A 19,946-nucleotide genomic window follows, 5' to 3' on the forward strand; every position below is an offset into this window, starting at 1 on the left:
GGCCGGGCCCGCTCGGAGGTCGGCCCCGGGGACTCCCTCCGCGCCGCAGCCACTGGTTGATAGCCCGGGGCGCGGCGGGGAGCGGGGCCGGCGCGGGGGGCCGGGCGCGTTATCGTTGCTCCCGCAAAGTGCATCTCCGGAGCCGGCCAGAGTACGTGGGTAGAGATAGGCTCAACTGTTTTCAGTGCTCCGCTGGCGAAACAAACGGGTGGCATTAGCCGGATCTCGGGTGACTGCTTTTTCTTGCTTATGTCATCTTAAAAAATGCGACTGCCCAGCTAGGTCTCTCTCCTTCAGACCGGGCCCTTGAATACTACAGCATGTGTATTGTGTCTGTGCGGCTTTCACAACTGCTCCTGCTAGGCAGAGCTGCTTTTTGTTAGTGGTTAATTTATTCCGTTTACAGAAGAGGATCACGTAAGTAGGAGGGGACTTCGGGTGGTGAGAAGTACATTCTTTAATCAGGCAGCTAATACCCGTGCTCAGCCTGTCTCCGTGTTTTGCTGTGACTTTTAGGTGTTAATTGACTTAAAAATACGGTGAGCGTTTCTAGTGGGAAGATGAAGGACCCTTAGATTTGGAGAGTAGAGTAGTTCTGGTAAAAGGTTGTCTTAGCTCCTTGTGGGGATCTCTTTCTTTTTTCTGCCTTGGTTATGTTTAGTTCTGTAACCTTTAGGAAGAGGATCTTCCCATGGGCTCAGCTGGTGAATCTCACTTGCTATCTGTGAATCATGCGTGACTCTAGGCAACAAAAGAAAAATCAGTAAACACCTGACCTGTTCTTCCTTGCCCGTACAGTCAAACTTTTCAGAATGCAAATGTCATTGGATGCACAGTATTCCCTGAAGGGAGCCAGCACTGCTCAGGCCTGTGCTTAATGAAGAGAAAAGGGTGACTTTGCTGAGTGATACTCAACTGTCAGGAGATCAAGGTCCAGTTCCTGCCTTGTCACCTTGTTCAGCTCTCTGTGAATCTGTGCTTCAATCTCCAATATGTACCATTCTTTTTTTTTTTTTTGTTAGTTGCATAGTTTTCAAAAGAGTGTTAGATTTCATGTACCAAGTAGCTTACACAGGCTTCACATCCATTGTGTCAGTTCTTTCCAGTTCTAGTGTGGGCATTTTGGAATGGTGAAAGTAGGTGCTTTTCCCAACTTGTCTGTTATCACAGGCAGTTTGAGGCTCTAGCCCTAAAGGCTGTGCAGGGCCTTGACTTCATTTTGTAAAAAAGATCTGTTTTACTCTCAGGTTACTTAACATGTAGTTCATGTGTATGAAAGTAACAGGTGTTTTTCACCCATCTCAGCAGGTTGAGGTGGAGACCTCGTGGAGTACTTTTTCCAGTAGCTAGCTTTGGCCATGGGCTGGTAAGTGTGACTTGTAGAAGCTACTGCCGTGGTGGATAAAGGAAGGTCAACTCAAAGCGCCTGCCATTTGAACATGAGACTGCCTGTAGGATGTGTGCAAACAACACGCTTGAAGATACTCAGCTCCCCGTCACAGTCTTATCAGTAGCTGGCAAGCTGTGATCTCTTAAGTACTGCTATTCCGACTGCAGCACAGAACCATGCTGCTGGAAGTTAGCTGAGTCTATTTTAGAACTGATAAATATCTAGTAACATCACTTAATATATGGTAGTTAGTTCTGTTTCTGTTTGAACTATAACTGCCTTCTATTTTTTAATTTACTTTCACAGTAATTAAGTATTGTTTCATATCCTCAGGGTGTATGTATAAAGATATGCTGTCTTGCCTACCTGTACTGACAAGCATGTTCTTCCCCCCTAGCCTTTTCTGTCTCTCCCTAGCTTTCTTGGGTTTATGGCTCTGTAGAGGGGAATCTGAACTCCCTTGTGTTATTCCTTTGGGTTTTGGTGCTTCTTTCTACGTCCTATGCAGAGTACCACAGCCTCGTATACTGGGGGAGCGTTGATAATATGACATGGTGGAGATCGAAGCTCCTGCTGAAGACGGAGTATGTCACAGCTGTTTAGTGCTGGCTGAAGCCTACAGACTGGAGGGAAGAGAGTGACCCTCCAGAGCCTTCTGTGGCAGCTGATTGCGGGGCTCATGGAGGGATTTGTTGGTGTTGGTGATGCCCCTGATTCCAGATGAGGTAAACTTTTTTTGACTTGAGTGCAGAGTTTTAGGTTGTGGTCCTATCAAAGTGCATATGATTCTCACTGGCACTGCATGAATGCACACAGAGCTGCCTGAGCCATGCCAATTGTGCAGTCATTGTGTGCCATCAAGTAGCACCACCATAGTCAGTATGAGGAACTGGTTGCAGTTGTTCTGGTGAATCTTCACCGAGGAAGACTTTATTTTATCAGCTTGCTGTTCAGAACCTTATTTAAATACTTCTTTGGATTTCTTGGTTTGATCAGAGATGGGTTAAAGTGACTCAGTAATGATATGGCCCTTCAAGCATATGGTCTGTCATGGTAATGTACCTCTTTTTATAGCTGGTCTGTAAGTGTGCAAAGTAGTGGCTTTGTTGTCCAGTATTCCTTGCACAATCTCTTAGGCTTATGATTCTGACAGATTCTTATTTCGCTCTGACCTTTGTTTGTCATAGCCTTGGTTTTGAATGTTTTTTCTGAATTTTGATTTAGTTAGGTCATCAGGTGGTGTGGTGTCATCTAAACACTACAGACATGAAGCCATTCTGCAATAGAATTTCTTCTCAACCATTTCCATAAGAAGTTGTTAGTCAGTGTACAATAATTTAGCCTTCCCAGATAGCTCCAGTGCCTACTCGTGAATAAAATCAGCCTTTTTTTCCTAAGCAGGTTCCATTGACTGCCACTGCTTGTAATAGATTTTGACATATTCTATTTAAAAAAAGAAGTACAAAGAATTATCCTGTGATCCTATGATGAACATGTGAACCCTGCTTTATGGATCGACAGGGATGAGAAATGTGAATTTGGCATCCCTTCAGTCTTTGAAATAGTGCCAGCACATTAGGTTGGATACACAGGGTAAGAAGAGGGACAGTGGGGCCTGAATAGTGTTTAAAAAAACCAAATAAGCTTTGCTTTAATAGGAATCTCAGCTCCACAGTGATTGTGCACCCTGTTAACCAAAGTGCGGCAATGTCATGTGTCCTGTGGGAAGTTATTTATCTTCCTGTGACTTTTGTTAGTGGAAATGAGACACTAATCAGCTTGGTGTCACTAACTAGCTTTGGTCAGCTGCCACCCTTGGTTTTTGCCAATGAATTGCTCTGCTTATGTTACAGTTATCACATGGCTTCCTTTCAGCCCACAGTTTTCTAACTAGACTTGAGACCTTTTCCTCATGCTTACAGTCTGCATCAGTATGTACTTTTAAGCTTCTTGCTGGTTCACTGCTTTTTAATATGTGGTAACTTACTAGTAAAGGCTTTAAGTCTTTTGCAAGACTTGAAATACAGCTCACGTAAAATATGTCTGAAGATACTTTCAATGGGGATACATAAATCATTCAAAAATTCCTTTTCAAAGCGCTTAATTCTTATATGTAGGTGTTTTGGCAAAGTTCAGAGATAAAATTAGTCATATAATGAATTAGATACTGCAGCTAACTAGGAGTGACAGAAACGTGTCCAAATATATTTTTGGTTATCTTAAACTCAGGAACTTCTTTTAGCAGCAGTGTGGGTAAATGGTGCTGTTGCTGTAGTCATAGCAGGATATTTTTGCATAACCTTTGTAGCGTGTGCATCTTCAGCATTTTTCACGTTGCCTCAAAACTGCAGAAAGAAGTCATGGAGGAGGGATCCTGGGGAGGAGTTGAGGCAGCAGCTCTGAATTGTTTGGGAGGAAAGTAAGTAACCTGAGAATAGAAGTACACTGATGTCTGTGAACTGTCTCTTCTGGTGATTTGTGTAATATTGTCTTGCTGCAAATGGTATGGAGACTGCGTCTTCTTCAATTTAGTTGCATTTTGACGAGGAAGGGGTTTTTTTTCTGTTCTGCTTAGCTTGGCATCTGTTTTCCCTCTCTGTAAAGTTTAATGTGAAAATTTGGAAATATTAAAGATGTCCTGTCAGTGCTAAATATGTTAATATTTGCTCCTGTTACATAAAGGATACTTGTGAGATACCCGTTGGATACACAGCAATGGTTATAATTTGAAATGCAGATCCTGAAAGGGGTCTTAGCAGCACGGTCATCCCTGTGAAGTCCTGGGTTGTTTTTTTTTTAATCCTGTTTGTGCAGTTGGCAATTAGCACAGCACTGATAGCCAAACTCCAGAATACTTTTTTCAACAATACAGGTGTATAGATAAGTGGACCCTTGCTTCAGATAAGGAAAGAGAAGAGTGCAGTATGTGAAAAATGAGAGTGGAGAAGTGCTTTGTGACAGAATTAGCTGTTCATAACACTTGGGTGGGTGAAGGAGGTTGGTATATACTTTCTTTATAGCCTGTAAGCAAAGGAATTTCTCAGAGAAGCTCGTTTTAGTGGAGTCCATGGTGGATATCTCAAGTTTCTTTTAGCAGCATGCAGTGTTGTAAGGTTTAATTCATCTATTAAAATGCTTGTCTAGGAAAAGAAAAAAGTTCATGTTACTGCATAAACTGTTACCTTTGCTAAGCATGTCTCATACCTCTTCTAATCTATGCAGTGATTAAGACAGAGCTGGAGAGGCTGCGGCTGTCCGATACCAAGGGAATCTTGGTGCCAACTGCTGCTGGCCTTGAGACTTAGCTAAATATAGAAAAACATGGGCCTTTTTGTGGGTTCTCTGGTATTTCAGTTATTTGGAAAAGCTCTGGGAAGGATCTTTGTGATATGTCTGATTTGAAGGCAACTCCCATAACTGTGTATGTGTGGGTCTATGTTGCAAAAAACTAAGAGAAGATAGACAAAGAACCTTCTGCTGGTCTTCTGTAGTTGCTGAATATTTGTGTTTCGGAGAACACCTGTATTAGAAAGCTAAGCAATTGCACATGAGAAGACATGGATTTTCCAGCTAATTCTACCTGCAAATGCTCATTTTGACTTGCTAAGTGCCTATTTCAAACTTGAGACTAAGTTTGGGGATTTTTTTACACGCTGAAGCTATATATTTTATTCAATCTCTGCACTGTTCTAAAGAAGTTAAAATAAATTTTTTGGTTTCTTATACTGTGTTTGTAGTACATATCTCTCTCGTGTATAAAATCGATCTGTGTGTGTGTTATTCAATTTCCCCTCGCAAAATTTCTTCAGTGTTTCACTTCCTTAAAGAAAACAGTGACATTTCCTTTCTTTTCCCCACTGCAACAAAATTAAAGAATACATTTTTGCATGCTCTTCAATCTAAAGTTTAAATTTGGCTTTTGCTCTAAAGTTCTGTGTAGAATGGGGATTAAGGTACTTTGCAGCCTCATTGACTAGGAAATGTTGCCAAACATAATAAATGCCGTTTGCTGAAGTTAAAGAACAGCAACCACCTTGAGGAAGATGAAACTTAGTGATTGCTGCTTTCTTTTTAAATGCATGTAAAAGAATGGAGGACACCCAGTGCTGCAGGGAGAGAAAAGCTCCATTTGATGGGTTTTCCCTTCTGAGACCAAGTTAAAGATTTACACTTGTTCTTGACTATGATGTAACAAATAATTTAATGTGCAGGCTGATTTATATTACAGAAAAATATCTATTATCACCAATATGTGGGAGCAAGATTTTTTTGATCAAAGGGTTTGTGTCTTCAGCCTGTTGGTTCAAGGTTTGTCTTTAAATACTTCAGTCTGTGACCTACATCCTGCTGGGATGATCTGTGAACTACGGAGAAAAAAATGCACCATTTTAAGCCATGGTCTAAAACCTATTGGAATTACATTTTAGGGATGTTTCCATTGTCTTCAGTAACCTTTGAATCGGCAATTTTGCATCTCTTAGTTCTACTGAGCTGATTTGTATTCTCACAGACATGAAAGTTTCAGTATTTTTTTTTTTATTATTGTTTGATTTCGTAAAACCTCTTTCTTAATTACTAGTTTTCAATAGGCATCTGGTTAAATGATGCCAAGTGATCCCTTAGCAATGAGTAGTACTGTCCTTGTTCTTTCAGTTGAGTTGCTTTGGATGATTTCTTTCAGTATACTTGGATTTTGTCCTGCATGGAGAACTGTGCATCTTTCACAGTGGCTGCTATAGTGAATGATGAGCAAACAATATCTTCTTTTTAAACAAGCAAAATAACGAAATACCATACACAAAAAAATGTTAGTCTTTTAGCAAAATCAAATGCTTGACATACGTTTAATATGTTCTGTCTTCAGATATAAAAAGTCTACATGACAGCTCTTATAATGCATGTAGGATAAACTCCAGATTTTGGATATGATAGCATTTTGTATACTCTGGTGTGGTACAGGTCACTTTCTGCCATCCTCTGCACACCTGTCTGGAGGTTATTTTGTAGGCTGTCTACTGCCTATTTGCCCTCAGTGACTCTTATTTTAAACATTGTTTCCTGAGTCTCAAACTGTCACTTCTGAACCACAGAAAGAAGTTACGGGAGTTACAGGAATAGCATTTTTTTCCTAATAGGTCTTTAGATTTTGTGGTAGGTATTAGGTTTGGCCTGGAAAAGAAGACTGTTTGCTTTCTAGCGGTCTTAATTCATGTCTGAGCAGCAGAGGTATAGGTTAGAACAGTTCTGGCAATACATTTTTTTCAAAATTTTTCTTTCTATAAAAGGTACTTGGTGGAATGTTTTCTTAACTGTCTTTTGATCTTCATTCTGCTCTGTAGGACAGAGAGGTGGAGTTTGACGTGCAGAATGAAGCGCTAATTGCCCCAAAAGAGCTTTGACTCAATTAGTTTATGGGTGAACGGGGAAGGTTGATAACTTGGCAGTTTTGCCAAGTTAGCTATGCTTTGCTGACTGGAGGCAGCCTAAGACTTGTTGGAAATGTAAATGAAATGGCATTTTGCTGAGCAGAAGATGAGAGGCCAGTGCCAGGCTGGGCTGGGCAGCTGGGGCAAGGGATGAGGGAGGAGATTGCTGGTACTGGTGAGGGGACGGTCATCATCCCACCTTTGTATTGGTGGTCACAGTGCTCTAACTGGGAAGCTCATTTGCTTAGGGCATGGCTTAGTAGTGTTTCCAAAGGTATTCAGATTCTGGGTTTGCCTAATGTCCCCTGGAAGTTTGTCCATCAGGTCCATCCCCTTGAATCCAGAATGCTTAATCTGCCCCCTTCTCCCAGCTCCACTCGAGTGACCTGCATTGTCCTAGAAGCCCAACTCTTTCATCGATTGACATGTGGTCTGTAATATAATTAGGATGCAATTCATCGATTACTTTGAAAATCAGAATCAAAGCTGTAGGCTGATGTTGGAAGCTGGCTTGCAGGGGACTGTAGCAGAGATTGTATAACAAGATCCTGGGAGAGGAGAGATGACGCAGAGCTCTTTGTTTAGGGCAGAGGCATGCTGTACTATGTATATGTTCAAGCTAATTATGCCTGAACAAAACTGTATGTGTTGGCTTTTTTTTTTTTCTGCAGTCTAATTGCCAACCTTCGTTTTCCTCTCCTGCCAGCTGCCAATAATTTCCTGTGTTTATTTGAGGGATTTAGAACATCATTCAATCATTACAGATACCTCCTTATCATGAAGCAGGTTAGACCATCTAAACTTTTGCCTTTCAATTCCATGTCACAGGGAAAAAAAAAGATTTTTATGGTGTGCCATTGGAAGCTGCCCATTTGTTGAGTTAGAGTAACTCCTAAGGAGGGCAAACTTGTTGAGACTTGCTCTTGCATACTTTAAATTGCTGTTTGCTGCAGTAAAACACAATTTTTATGCCCTGGAGTCTAATTGTTTTTCATAAAATTATCTATAGCAGTGCTACTTTGTGTTATGACCCTGTCTCTGCCTGCTAGCTGAGCAGCCCAGACCTTAGTTACTGTGTGCAGAGTCTGCCTCTGGATTTCTGTGTAGGAGGTCAGATCTGAGGCAGGACTAGGAGTAATTCAAGAAGACAGTGTAGCTGCTGCTGTCTCTGATGGAGGACAGCACATTACTGTTTCTCCTCTGCCTTCTACCTTTGCATTCAGGAGCTTTGCCTTCCTGAACCACTTCTAAATAATATAACCAGCATCACTTTTACTACTACTTGCTACAGTATGACTTTGTATCCAGAGTCGATGTAAAATATAAAGGTAGAAGTTCTTTAATAGTCTTGCAGGTCTGATTTAAGAACCTACTGCTCCTGAATTATTTTCAGCTTTCTCCTGCTAAGATTTTCGCTGTCCAGTCTGTGATTTTACCGTATGAAATGTTCAGCAGCAATACCACTTGTCTGTCTCACCCCAGCAGGATCCCTTCCTTTCCCTTGATGCATATTCATGTTCTGCACCCTGTACGGGGACATGATCTCCAGGGCACAGCTGTTTTAGAGCATCACAAGCCAACTGTTGCCAACCATATCCAAATTCAATTCCCACATGGATATAACTTGTATCTTGGCTACTTTGCCTAAGCAGACACAAACTATTTGCTTTTGATGTAGCTGTGTGTTCCAGAGAATGCGGTGGCTATATCAGGGATTAATTTCAGGGACATTACAGCCAAACATGAAGGGAGGTATAGTTGAGTTATGTTTGGTAAACCCAAATGCTACGTAACCAGATAGTGGGGTGATTATCTGCCTTCTGTTAAGGTGTCTTTCAGCATACATGCAGGGAACTTTAAAGCTGTAACTCAAGGCAACATACAGAGAATAATTTAATTGCAATATTTTGCCTTTGCCCTTTTAAGACACTGTATTCTGGACTTTGTGGTAGAAGCATATGTTTAGCAGGAGTAAGCTCACTGTTATATGTCCCAGAGTTTCTTCTGACTTAGATTCTGTTATAGGTGCTTGATTTAATTCCTGGCTGGTGGAGCAGAAAACAAGTGATCTAACGTTGCCCATTGCTCCTTGAAGAGTTTCTGTAAGCTCATGTGCTGTTCTCAGTTTGTTCCGATGCTCTTGCAAACTGTTGAACTTCTTGTAATATCATGATAAAAGCCACTGTGGCTTCTCCAGATACCTGACTTTGTCTTGGTCTGTGCTGTGTGTTGCAGTGTGAAATATTTTGTGCTATTTTGGAAGACCTGTGAGCTCTTTATAAATGTGTGTTTGAATATATGTATTTTACAAGTACTGTGTGTTGCTTATCATGTACAATGTCAGAGCATTCTCCACCCTCTAAAATGTTGAGTGGGATGGACTAACTTAACTTTGTTTGGAGAAGTCTCATGCTGACTTGTACTTTCTTTAAGTATTATGACTGGAGTTAGAGTGAGTTTTGGCTGTTTGTAGCACTTCACACTGCAAGGTCAGCTCTTCATCCTTGGAGCATATACAAGTTTAGCTCTTTTTTGTCTTTCTCTTTTTTTATTGTTTTTCTTTTGTTTTTTCCTTAGTTGAAAAAAAAAACCTCTCAGTTTGTTTTCACATGGAACAAAGTACTTCTTAAATGTAAGAAAAATCTGATATTCAGCACTTTCTATATGAGTTAACTGAAAACTTAATAAAACATTCAGGGCTTCACAATAAGCTGTAACCGATTACAAATGTCTTTCTACTGTCTTCCAGGAATGGATGGCAGATGTCTGTTAATGTACATTATATAGTATGTAATGCATAGAATGTACATACATTGAAAATTTCAAAGTAATTAAACCTCCTCTTTTGTTATTTGCTGTATGTCTGGAGATGCTTGGCACCCTGGCTCATTTCTCCTCTATTTCCACTTGTTTCCTGTAGGAAGTTTTTTGAGCTGGTGGCAATATTGTCTTAATGATTGTCACCTATCTGCTTGTTCTCACTCCTTGGTTTGTGCTTGTACAGTTGTTTCTTTGGCACATGTTGAGCTGGAGAAGGGAGTGGGTATGTCTGAAATTGTGGTGTGTGTTGTGGGGTTGTTGGTTTTTTTTGTTCAGTTTGGATTTTTTGTTGTTGTTGTTCTCTCATCTTTCTTAATGCACAGCCATGGTCAGCTGAACAGGTACAGGGCTGAAATCAATTTTCCATATCTGGTATTGGAAAGAAAGGCAAACTGAATATCACATGGAATCTGTGTGCTGGTCTCATAGATGTGTGTTGCTGTCTCTCAGGGAAAGTGGGAACATTTTACAGCAAGGTTAGAGGCTTTTCCTGAGGCAGGGAAAATGCTAGAATGCTTCTCCCTATATTGTGATACAGGGGGTGCTGTATCTGAGGTGCCTTCATGCATGTGAAGGGACGGAGTTTCAGGGAGGATAGTCGTGAGAAATGATTTGGAGTTGTTCCACATGAAAGAACCTCTGAAGTGGATTACACTGAAGTACAAAGGTTGTTTTTATAGTGTTTCTTTCAGCTGGCAGTGACAAGTTATATTATGAAAGCTCTTAAGTGATGTGAGTTCCTAAATCCAATTTCTCAAAAGTGACTTGGCATCTTTAATTACATAGGCATTCTTGGTGATTGCACCTACTGTACAGTGTAGTTAAGTCTCAGTGTGGTGTGTGCTGGTACCCAGAGGACCTCCTTATGAATGAGCAGAATGGAGTGGATTCTGGTAATTATGAACTGCTTAGAATCGTTGTTAGTATTTACTTAGGTATCTTACATAAACCTCCATTTCATTCTGCTGATGTACTGCTTTTGTGATCTTGTATATGATTCGTCCATTAATGGGTAATCATATTAAAACGTATTGAAGATGGAAGGAAATACATCACTGTTTTCACTTGAAAGCTGAAATGCCTGGAGGGCTAACGTCACAGCTATACTTTTCATGGCATCAGCAGGTTTAAAACGCTGTCTGATTCCACACTCGGCAAGCAGCAGATTTGTGGCACACACTTTTCTGAATAAGTGTGCAAACAGCTGGTAATGTGCCTCTTAAATGTGGCTGGGTTTGGATTTCACAAATAGCATTTTCAGTAAGATCGTGACACTTGTATATTTTCTCAGTGTTAAAAGGATTATAATGTTAGGATTGTATCAGTGTTGTCTTAGCTTTCTGTAAGAAACCCTTTTGCTTCCTGAAAGGGATCAGTCCCATTCAGCATTGCGGCCAGCAGTCAGTTTGTCAGAGGAGGTGGAAAAAAATCCCTTTGGGAATACGGTATTATTAAAATTGTCTGATCTTCAGGACTTCACAGAGAAGGCACTTATTAAAGCATGTACTAAGAGCAGAAAGAAGAATAATGATAAACCAAGTTACTGAAAATGGCAAAGAGCTATTGCTAAAGGGTAAGTACTTCATGCTGATATTAATACCTACAAAGGATTATAGTGTTCTGAAACTATCAGTGTATCTTAACTGAAGAATAAAATCATTGCGCTTTTGAAACACAGGATTATTAAATTGCAAAATCCTTTGAGTTGTGTGGTATCAGTCAACTTGATTGGTAAAGCTGTTCTCTAGTTTTGCAAAGTACAGTAGAAGTCTGATAGTAACTTCACACGTGTTTATCTAGGGATAAATCAAACATCTGTGCTTAATTGCACACTTAATTCTGTTCCCTGGTACAGCCTAACTGTTGCATAGGTTGTTGTCTGGGAAAGCTTTGGCTGTTTCTTTCATGCAGAACACAAACAAATGCAGTCTTTAGAACTCTGAACTGTTTCAGAGGAACTAATATATTATCAACAATACAACTTTTAAATTTACTTTGTGGTAAAACTGTGCTTTGTTTGTGTCGCTTTTGTAGATGCCAAAGCTGTTGCTGGGATTATAAATATGTACATGGTATCTGCAGTGTAGTGTGTAATGAATTTTAAGAAGCACACCTTTACTTGTTGGGTAAAATTCAGTAAACTCAAAACTTTAATGACAGTGTCAATTTAACAGTGAAGTAAGTAATGTTATGTATTAATCTTAAAATGGTGAATGAACACATTATATGCTTAAAATACCCATTAATGTCAATAGTTTGGCTTTTAAGCTGCAGTTTCTTATGGAAGCGTGGGTCTGGGTCTGGTATGTGGGAGTTCAGTGTTGTCAGCGTTAACTGATAGTTTGAGCCTCTGTTTGAAGTACAGAGGATCTCTTTGCTTCCTAAAAGCTATCCAGGTAAAGATCTGTCTGTTCATTCTGCTATTCTTTCCTCTCACACAGCTGTAGTGTCCCAGTTATCTAGTGCAACTTTGGCCTTTATTTTCATAAAATACTGGGTCAGCCTGGAATTTACAGCTCATGTTTTCTGCCGCCTTCAGTGAAAAAGACCTGGTAGCCCAAGGTCTTAAGTGAACTGGCATTAACAGATTTCTGTTAGTTATTTCATTACCAATGCCTAGTTTATAGTGTGAATGAGTTTTATCTAACTAGATGCAATGCTATTTATTCCTGTTTCTCATATTTCTGATGTAAATATAATGCTCCTAATAAAAAAAACCACCTAAAACACCACCCCACCCCCCAACTCCAAGAACTTAGTAGTTTTAAAAATATTTTAGAAATACTTCTTGTTTCTGGCTAGCTGTGTGTTGTCCATGGAGAAACAAACATTTCTAATAGGCTGTCTTTTTAAAAATTATTATTAATAATAATAAGATCTCTACTTTGGACTGTTACTGATGTTGGATTGGGATTTTTGCTAAGCAGTTGAAAGTGAGTAATTTAAGAAAAGTGATATCTGATTTCTGCTTATGAAATTTATAGATAAGGATCTCTACAAAAATATAATTGTAAATTGAATAATTTGTTATAGTCTCCTGAATGAACTAAGAAAGAGGTTTCATGACAGTTCTGAGAGTGAATAAGAGTTTTGTTTAGCCCAGCCACTTCTGAGGAGCCACATAAATGAAGTATATAAGCAGATTTAGAATGTGTTTGACATCAAATTGTCATCTAATTGTTTCTTGGGTTATCTTAATATGACAGTCTCCTTATACACTTCAACAATACTCTTGAATGCTTTGCTGCTGAAATGTGGAGATATCAGGGTTCTTGAACTACTAGCAAAGGCCAAGAAACCTGTTTAGGGTTTTCTGTTCTTCAGCAATACTCAGTTCTGCAAAACTGTACTGCTGGTCGATGATGAGAAGAATGCTATCTGAACGTAGCACAGCCTTTTGGAGGGAACCAAGTTTTATCTCACAATACAAGTGCTTGGGAAAGTAGTATCGTTGTTAACATCTGGAAAGTGCTTACTCAAGAACTGCGTTAGAACAGTTTCTTTTGTAGAAATAAACAAACCAAAACCCCAAAGTGTAATAAAAATGCACACGGACAGCTCTTTACATTAAAACTTTATCCTTAAGGCTGTGAACAAATGTCTAAAAATAATGTTGTGACTAATAAAATTACCTGATTATGCAAGGAAGAAATACTCTACCTGAAAATAATTTCTGTTTGCAGCAATCCCATTGTTCCTCTAACTTTTTTTTTTACCTGTAGAATACCTATCTTGGGTGTATTCATTTGCTTCTAGGTCTTGTGACAACAGTAAGTATAGCAAATCTATTTTGGTTTCGTGGTCAGAAAATCAAACTGAATTCTGGCCTAATTACCAGTTGTGTAGAGATTTGCAGAAGATCTTGACACGTGAAAATCTGGAAAAGCATAAATAAATTTGAACAGAACTAACTTGCTTTTGTTTTCCGAAGTGGGATAAATTTTGCATACCTTAAGCCATTTATAATTTAGGTTTTTATTTAAGTTAGGCTCTCTTTAGAGGAAATTTGCAGCATGCCAAGGTACATGTACAGGAGAGGCACTCCAGGGATCAGCTAACTGAGCCATCTCTTTCTGAGTAAAAAGCAAGCCTGCATGATTAGTTGAGTATAACTGCCTGCTGTTTAGATAGCTGAAATTAGGTTAAAGAAAGCCCACATCAACTGCTTGGGTATCAACTCTAATTTCTAATCTTAGATTCCAGTGTTACTTGTAGATGGAATATTAAAAATATGAATGATTGAGTATTTTTTTTAATAAAAAAAGTCTAAGCTTAAATAATGTTCTCTGTGTATGAAAATGGCTCAGTTTGTGTCCCTAGCTATCACAAGCTTTGTGGCCAGTGATGCTTGTAAAATAGTGTCTGAATGACAGAAAAAACTGGTGTTAGCTGCTATACAGTCTATTTCATTACAATTTTTTTTTTTTTTTTTTTACTGTGGCGTACACAAAGGAGTCTGTGCATGCATAGTACAATTAGAAGTGAGATATTAGTTCTTATGCTGCCCTGGAAATCAAATTACATTGAGGGGAGGAGGGTTGGACTGTCCTTTGAGCTGGTTTTCTAGTAAGTATCTGCTGTTTATCAGTTATAGAGGGGTAAATAAACCAATGGGTTTGTTTCTTTGTGAAGCCTAACATTTCAGTTCTAACTCTGATTTGTACTCTGATTCACGCTAAAATTCTTTGAGAAATTTAGCCCCTTAGTTAAGATTTAGCTCTTGATATTTCAGGCAGGGAGGATTATGGCAACTCTGCATGCCATTGTCACAGGTCGTAGCCATATCTGGAGCTTTGTCCAGCTTGCCTGCCTAGCAAAGCATGTCTGAAAGTCTGCGCATTCCTTTGGAGGTACTGTGAGCATGGTGTATGGGCCTCTACCAACTTGCATTTATTTAGCTCAGATATATGCCTGTAAAAGAAAAGTGGCATAAGTTTGTTATCAAAGTTCAGCCCTCTTGGGATTTCATTTTATTTTTTTCTTAATGTTTTAAGCCTTACTGCAGCTTAATTAGCATTACTATATTTTTCACTTCTCCTGTTGTCTGTGCTGGCTAGACTAAAGCTAGTCAGACTATGTCCATCTGTGCTTTCAGCGTGCCTTAACTCGTCAGGTAGGTAGAGCCTCCATAAGTACTAGGTGAGCGTCTCTCTGAGTTAGTCATGTCCAAAGGGAAAGATCTGAAGTTGTTTTAAGATGTACTAATTTCCACTTATTTAACTGAACATGATGAAGTAGGGGAGTGGTGGTTTTCTTTAAGGGAGTTCAGAAACTAACAATAGAGGAGAATAAAACCTCGACAGGTCGAGTCATGCAACCGTTCCTGCCACCTTCTCGCAGGGATGATTATTCTTTCAGTAGTCTGGCTGAGTAGACTTTATCACTGTGAAGCTTCCTGGTCTTTTTTTACCATAGTCTCACTGTGCCTAATTGTTCAGCTTTCATTTATCCTCACTAATCTGTCTATCTTATAGTTACTTTTGTATATGTGTTTTGTCTGTAATTCTCTCTAAATTCTGGTTTTCATCCCTCAGTTACTAAAGAAAACACAATGGCTTGCACAAAAGACTTGCACTCAGTGTGCTCAAGCAGTGAAACTATGTCTCTCTGGCCTAATCTCCTTCCAGAAGGAAAGCAGGGATGTGAACACTGTCCTCTGTGTTCTTAATCTTTTTTTTTTTTTTTTTTTTAAGGGCAACATAAACCTTTTGGAGAACAACAAAATAAAACCAGTCAGTAGAATATCCGCTACAATTTTGCCACAGTGTTTTTTCTTGTCAATGAGATAAAAGTTAGGCAAAAGTTCGGACACCCATTTATTGCTTTTATGCTGTCTCCTGGGCTAGTGTATTTGTTTGTATGAGAGGATGCACACTTAGGATTTTTAGGTTTTGTTCCATGGACCATCTTTGATGTTTTATGGAATTCAGGTGATCCACATGATGGTGAACCTTGTTCTATAGACCTGTGTCCATACCTGAGTAGGAGACCTCTAAAAAGTTCAGGGAGCTATGGTGGAGATGTTTAGATAAACTGTACAATTGTAGTGGTGGCTGCAAGTAGAATTGTTTGGTTTGGAAGTGAACTGGTAGCATTCAGAAATAAAATGCCTTAGTTATTGAAAGCTAATGAAGACTGAGAAGCAATGAAACAAGTGAAGAGGAAACATTAACCTACTTGGAATATAGCTTGCCTGCCTCAAAAATTGAGATTAATTAGGGACTAAGGCAAATAAATTATTCTCTATTGCAGAGTATGTAGCTCCCTCTTTAAGAAATGTTCCTTGCAAAACAGTCTTGCATGATGAAAACTAACACCACATAGCTACTGTCCAAGACCAAAGACTTGATATAACTAAGAATGTGGAAAACTGTACGCATGTCACAAGATGGGGCTTGCCCAGGAGACTTCATGCTTCAGAATGTAAACTATCCTCGTGTGAAGCTGGGGCAAGAATTCCCCGGAGTAGCTTTCCGAGGTCACCTCCACTCCTTTCCAAAACTGATGGAGATAACAAGCTCTTCTCATGCAAGTAAGTCGTTTTGAAGCTGCTGGTATTGCTCATTGGCAGAATATACTAGACCACTTTTTTTTATTGCAGTACGTATCGTATACTGTGCTGCAGTCCATTGCGTTCTGTTTTGTCAAAGTACATATGTGATTCTTGTTGAGGAAATAGTTATCTGCCATAGGTTTTACTCATGAAATTGGAAACAATATGGAAAGAGAGAAAATGAGATGAACTCTTTGATGTTGTGATTTAGGATGTGTCTGAAAAGTAGAGATTGTACCGAACATGCAGCTGTGGTGAAGGTGATTTTGGCTATCATTTAATTAGCTGTGTTTAACTTAGCAATGTAGTACTCTTCTTGAATCGGTACACATCTCTGCAGCATCCAGTTCTACCTATCGGTGAAGTTAAAATAGGATGTCATTGTGAAGAACTTGAATATAAACTTAAACTCCTTTGCTTCCTGTTGAAAGTGTACAGTGTTTGAGAGAGGGTTTAATGTGGCACTTCGTTGGATCAGTAGAATCATGCAGTTTTATTTTTGCATTGTCAGCAGTAATTCATAATCTGTATACACTTTCAGGATAATGGAGCTAGTGCTGTGACTGTGGTAAAAAAACAGCTGTATTTCTTTATCATCTGAACTTTTCCACTGAGAGAAAAACGTGTCCTAGCAATTGCAAAAACAGTGCTCCATTTCCAGTCACTAGTTCTACTGATTTTTCTATTGCAGTTTGCTTGCTTTGGGCTGCCTTTGTGCAGGAAGATGTATAAAGCAAGCACACCAAAGAGTCAAATTCAGAGGGAAGGTCTGATGGGAAGGAATTGGGTGATGCTTGAAAATGCAAATGGAGGATGAAAGAGGAACTGGAAACTTTTTGAGAGTGAGCGAGCTTCTGAAGACACCAATTGTGAAAAATTTACTGGGGGTAAAATTAAGATGCATCTAAAAAATAATGCCAATTAACTTGAAGATTCATCTTAAGTCACTGGTCTTTGTCAGGCTCAGGGAGGTGGTTTGAAGTAATCTTTCTTAACTAAGGATAGGTTATACCGATGATGGTAATGAGAGGCTTGGTGTTTTGAAAGAGCAAAATAATTGTCATCTTATATAAAAATCTGAGATTGAATGTATGAGTTATCTTGACAATAGCGTGATTTTATACATAAAAAAGGTGAGAGTTTCTGTAAGCATTACAAGTAAAAGAGCGCCCATTATACTTTATTAAGACAGTGGTAAGCTGCATCTGTGAGGTAAGGTTCCCAATGGAAGAACAAGGAAAACTAAGACAGCAAAGAATTGATTTAAAAATTACTCAGTGATTTAAAAAAATTAAAAAAAAAAAAAATCAGTTTGATTTTTCAAACATTCAGTTACCAGAGCTACTATATAGGAAATGAGGAAATCATGTTACTCATGACCTTGCTGTGTTTGGTAAGTGTAATGATGAGAAGATACTGCACAGACCAAAGTCTTCAAGAATCAAATAGACAATATTTCTTCTGATGTCATTATCATTTGCACCTGTGTGCAGCTTCATGAGTAAAACCTATATAGCATATAACTCCATGTCCTCAGCAAGAATCGCAAGTGTACTTCAACCACAGTAGGATAGAACGGACTGCAGCACATCTTACAACACATACTGCAACAAAAGTGATCTTGTATACTCCTTGTGTCAGTAGTCATAACAAATAACAGCAAGCAAGTAGTTTTTGCAGCTTTGTAGTGAATGTTTACCTTTGCTGAAGTTAATAAGCATTGTATTTTGATGCTGTGTTGCTAAGCTTACTGATACTTTTCTAGGCATGCAAAAAATTCTACAATGTACAGCAATGTGAACATCTCTTACCTGTAGGTAGGGTCAGCAAATAAGCTGAGCCCACTTGAGCAAGGCAACTACTAATTAACATTTTGGTGTTGTCAGAGCTGTGAGAAAAGCAATAGACATAAACACAGCAGACTGCTATCTACCAATATTTTTGGTCAGCTAAGTGTATAATTCTAGAAGCTTAAAAAGACCTGTTTGTGAATATTTTTTTTCCAACAGTTTTGTTCAAAGCACCTGTGAGCAATTTCCAGCAAATCATGCTTCTTTCCATGCATCCCTACCCCTCAGTAGGAATAGTACTGATCTTTCTCATAATTTTTTCACTTATAGCAATTACTTTTGTAACAGTGTGGTATATGCTGGTTGCTGTGTGTCTTATATTTGCCTGTTAGGTTCATTTTGTAAGTTGATTCAGATTTCAAAATGCAGAGACACTTCCACTTCAATTATATTAAAATAATTTAGTGTAGCCTTGTTGAATTGATTACCTTAATTATTGAAAATATGCACCAAAAAAATCCAGCTGTTTAATATCTTGCTTTTTATGTATTCAGTGTACAATACTTCTTTAGCTTGCAGTATTTTCATTTGAGAAAATAAGTTTTTTCTTTAATTTTCAATTTCTTTAGTGGTTACTATTTAGTAAGTATTAAAAAAAAAAGTATTCCTTGAATTGATCCTTTCTTAAGGAGATACTCTTGGAAATCTCTTTAGTTTGCATTGGCTGAAAGAGCAGGGAGTGAAGAGTTACTGCAGGCAAAAGAAAGGAATTTTTGTTTGTCAAGCAGAGTGCAATGGGAGCCACAGGTCCAAGAACTTCTGAATGCTGGAATCAATTAAATTTTCTTTTTCTTTTTTCTCCAGAGCTCATTTTATACTACAGTGTCCTTAAATTGTTGGTTGGTTGTTTTTTTTTTTTAGTTACTAGTTACAAAAAGCTCTATTGATTTTTCCATGTTATCTTTTTTTTTTTTAAACATTGTTCATTGCGTATGTGAATGCTTTTACAATAAGGGTAAAAGCATCATGAAATGAGGACATTTGGTGTCTAGGATTAGTGGGCATAGTAAAAAAAGAACAACAAAAAGACACCAACAACAAAAAAAAGAGGGGACTTTGATATTTACCTGTATTGTAATAGCAGAATCTAGTTTTTTAATTGCTCAGTCTTACTAAATCTACATAGTCTGTTTGGACATACTGCTCAAAAGTTGCTCTTAGTATTAGTAATGATTTCTAAGTGCGCGGGAACTGTCTTTTCACTTGTCCCTGTTCTATATAAGAAAGTTATAAAAGGAAACGTTAGAGCATAAAGGCGCAAGTAGTGTTGTAGCTGTGACCCTGCTTGTAAATTTTACTTTGAGGTGGCTATTTATTCTAGTTTAATGAAAAAGGAGGAGTAGAAATAGAAAAAACTCTTACCTTGAGGGTAATACTTCTGATATTGATGACGTTGCGTAACTAGATATTAAAAAGAAACAGATTTAATTGACGAAAGAAGTTTATTCCTTATGGGTTTTGTCAAGGTTACAAAATTTCCTTGGCATATCTGTCTTTCTGCTCTTATCAAAACCTGCTGCTTTTTTTCTTTGCAGGTCATGGCAACCATAAAGAAAACAGTCCTTTCCTGAACAGTTCAGAAGCTGGCAAGGGAGGTGATTACTATGACCGAAATCTGGCCTTGTTTGAGGTAATTTCTAACTGTTTTTCATACTTCTAATATGATTTGTGATCTTCCAAGATGGCAGGGATTGAGCACATTGTATTAAGTGGAAGAGAGATCGTCGCAAAGTTCCAGGCTGTGGGTTGGTACCTAACTCACTGCATGACAAATCTAAAAGCTAGTGGTGTGTTAGGGCTGTGCCTACAAAGGAGCAAAATATAAGGGTACCAGCAGTGACCTGAGTAATTTAGATAGCAAAGCTGTGGCACTGTGGGCTAATCAGTGTGGAAAATGAGCATGGCCT

At 38.8% G+C, this 19,946-nt stretch overlaps 1 protein-coding gene across 1 annotated transcript in view; it reads left to right on the top strand.

The window, feature by feature from the left end:
- Positions 1-19,946, top strand: part of SLC12A4 (solute carrier family 12 (potassium/chloride transporter), member 4) — a 56,517-nt gene that overhangs the window by 7,620 nt on the left and 28,951 nt on the right. Inside the window, exons 4-9 of the mRNA XM_010584770.1 lie at positions 1,306-2,115; positions 2,792-2,983; positions 3,742-3,809; positions 14,089-14,202; positions 15,889-16,168; positions 19,575-19,669. Of these exons, the coding sequence (XP_010583072.1) occupies positions 15,997-16,168; positions 19,575-19,669 (267 nt within the window). The 5' untranslated portion in view covers positions 1,306-2,115; positions 2,792-2,983; positions 3,742-3,809; positions 14,089-14,202; positions 15,889-15,996. The remainder of the gene's footprint in view (positions 1-1,305; positions 2,116-2,791; positions 2,984-3,741; positions 3,810-14,088; positions 14,203-15,888; positions 16,169-19,574; positions 19,670-19,946) is intronic.

This window comes from Haliaeetus leucocephalus, unplaced genomic scaffold (assembly GCF_000737465.1).
Source record: "Haliaeetus leucocephalus isolate CR32 unplaced genomic scaffold, Haliaeetus_leucocephalus-4.0 Scaffold92, whole genome shotgun sequence".
Classification (NCBI taxonomy): domain Eukaryota; kingdom Metazoa; phylum Chordata; class Aves; order Accipitriformes; family Accipitridae; genus Haliaeetus; species Haliaeetus leucocephalus.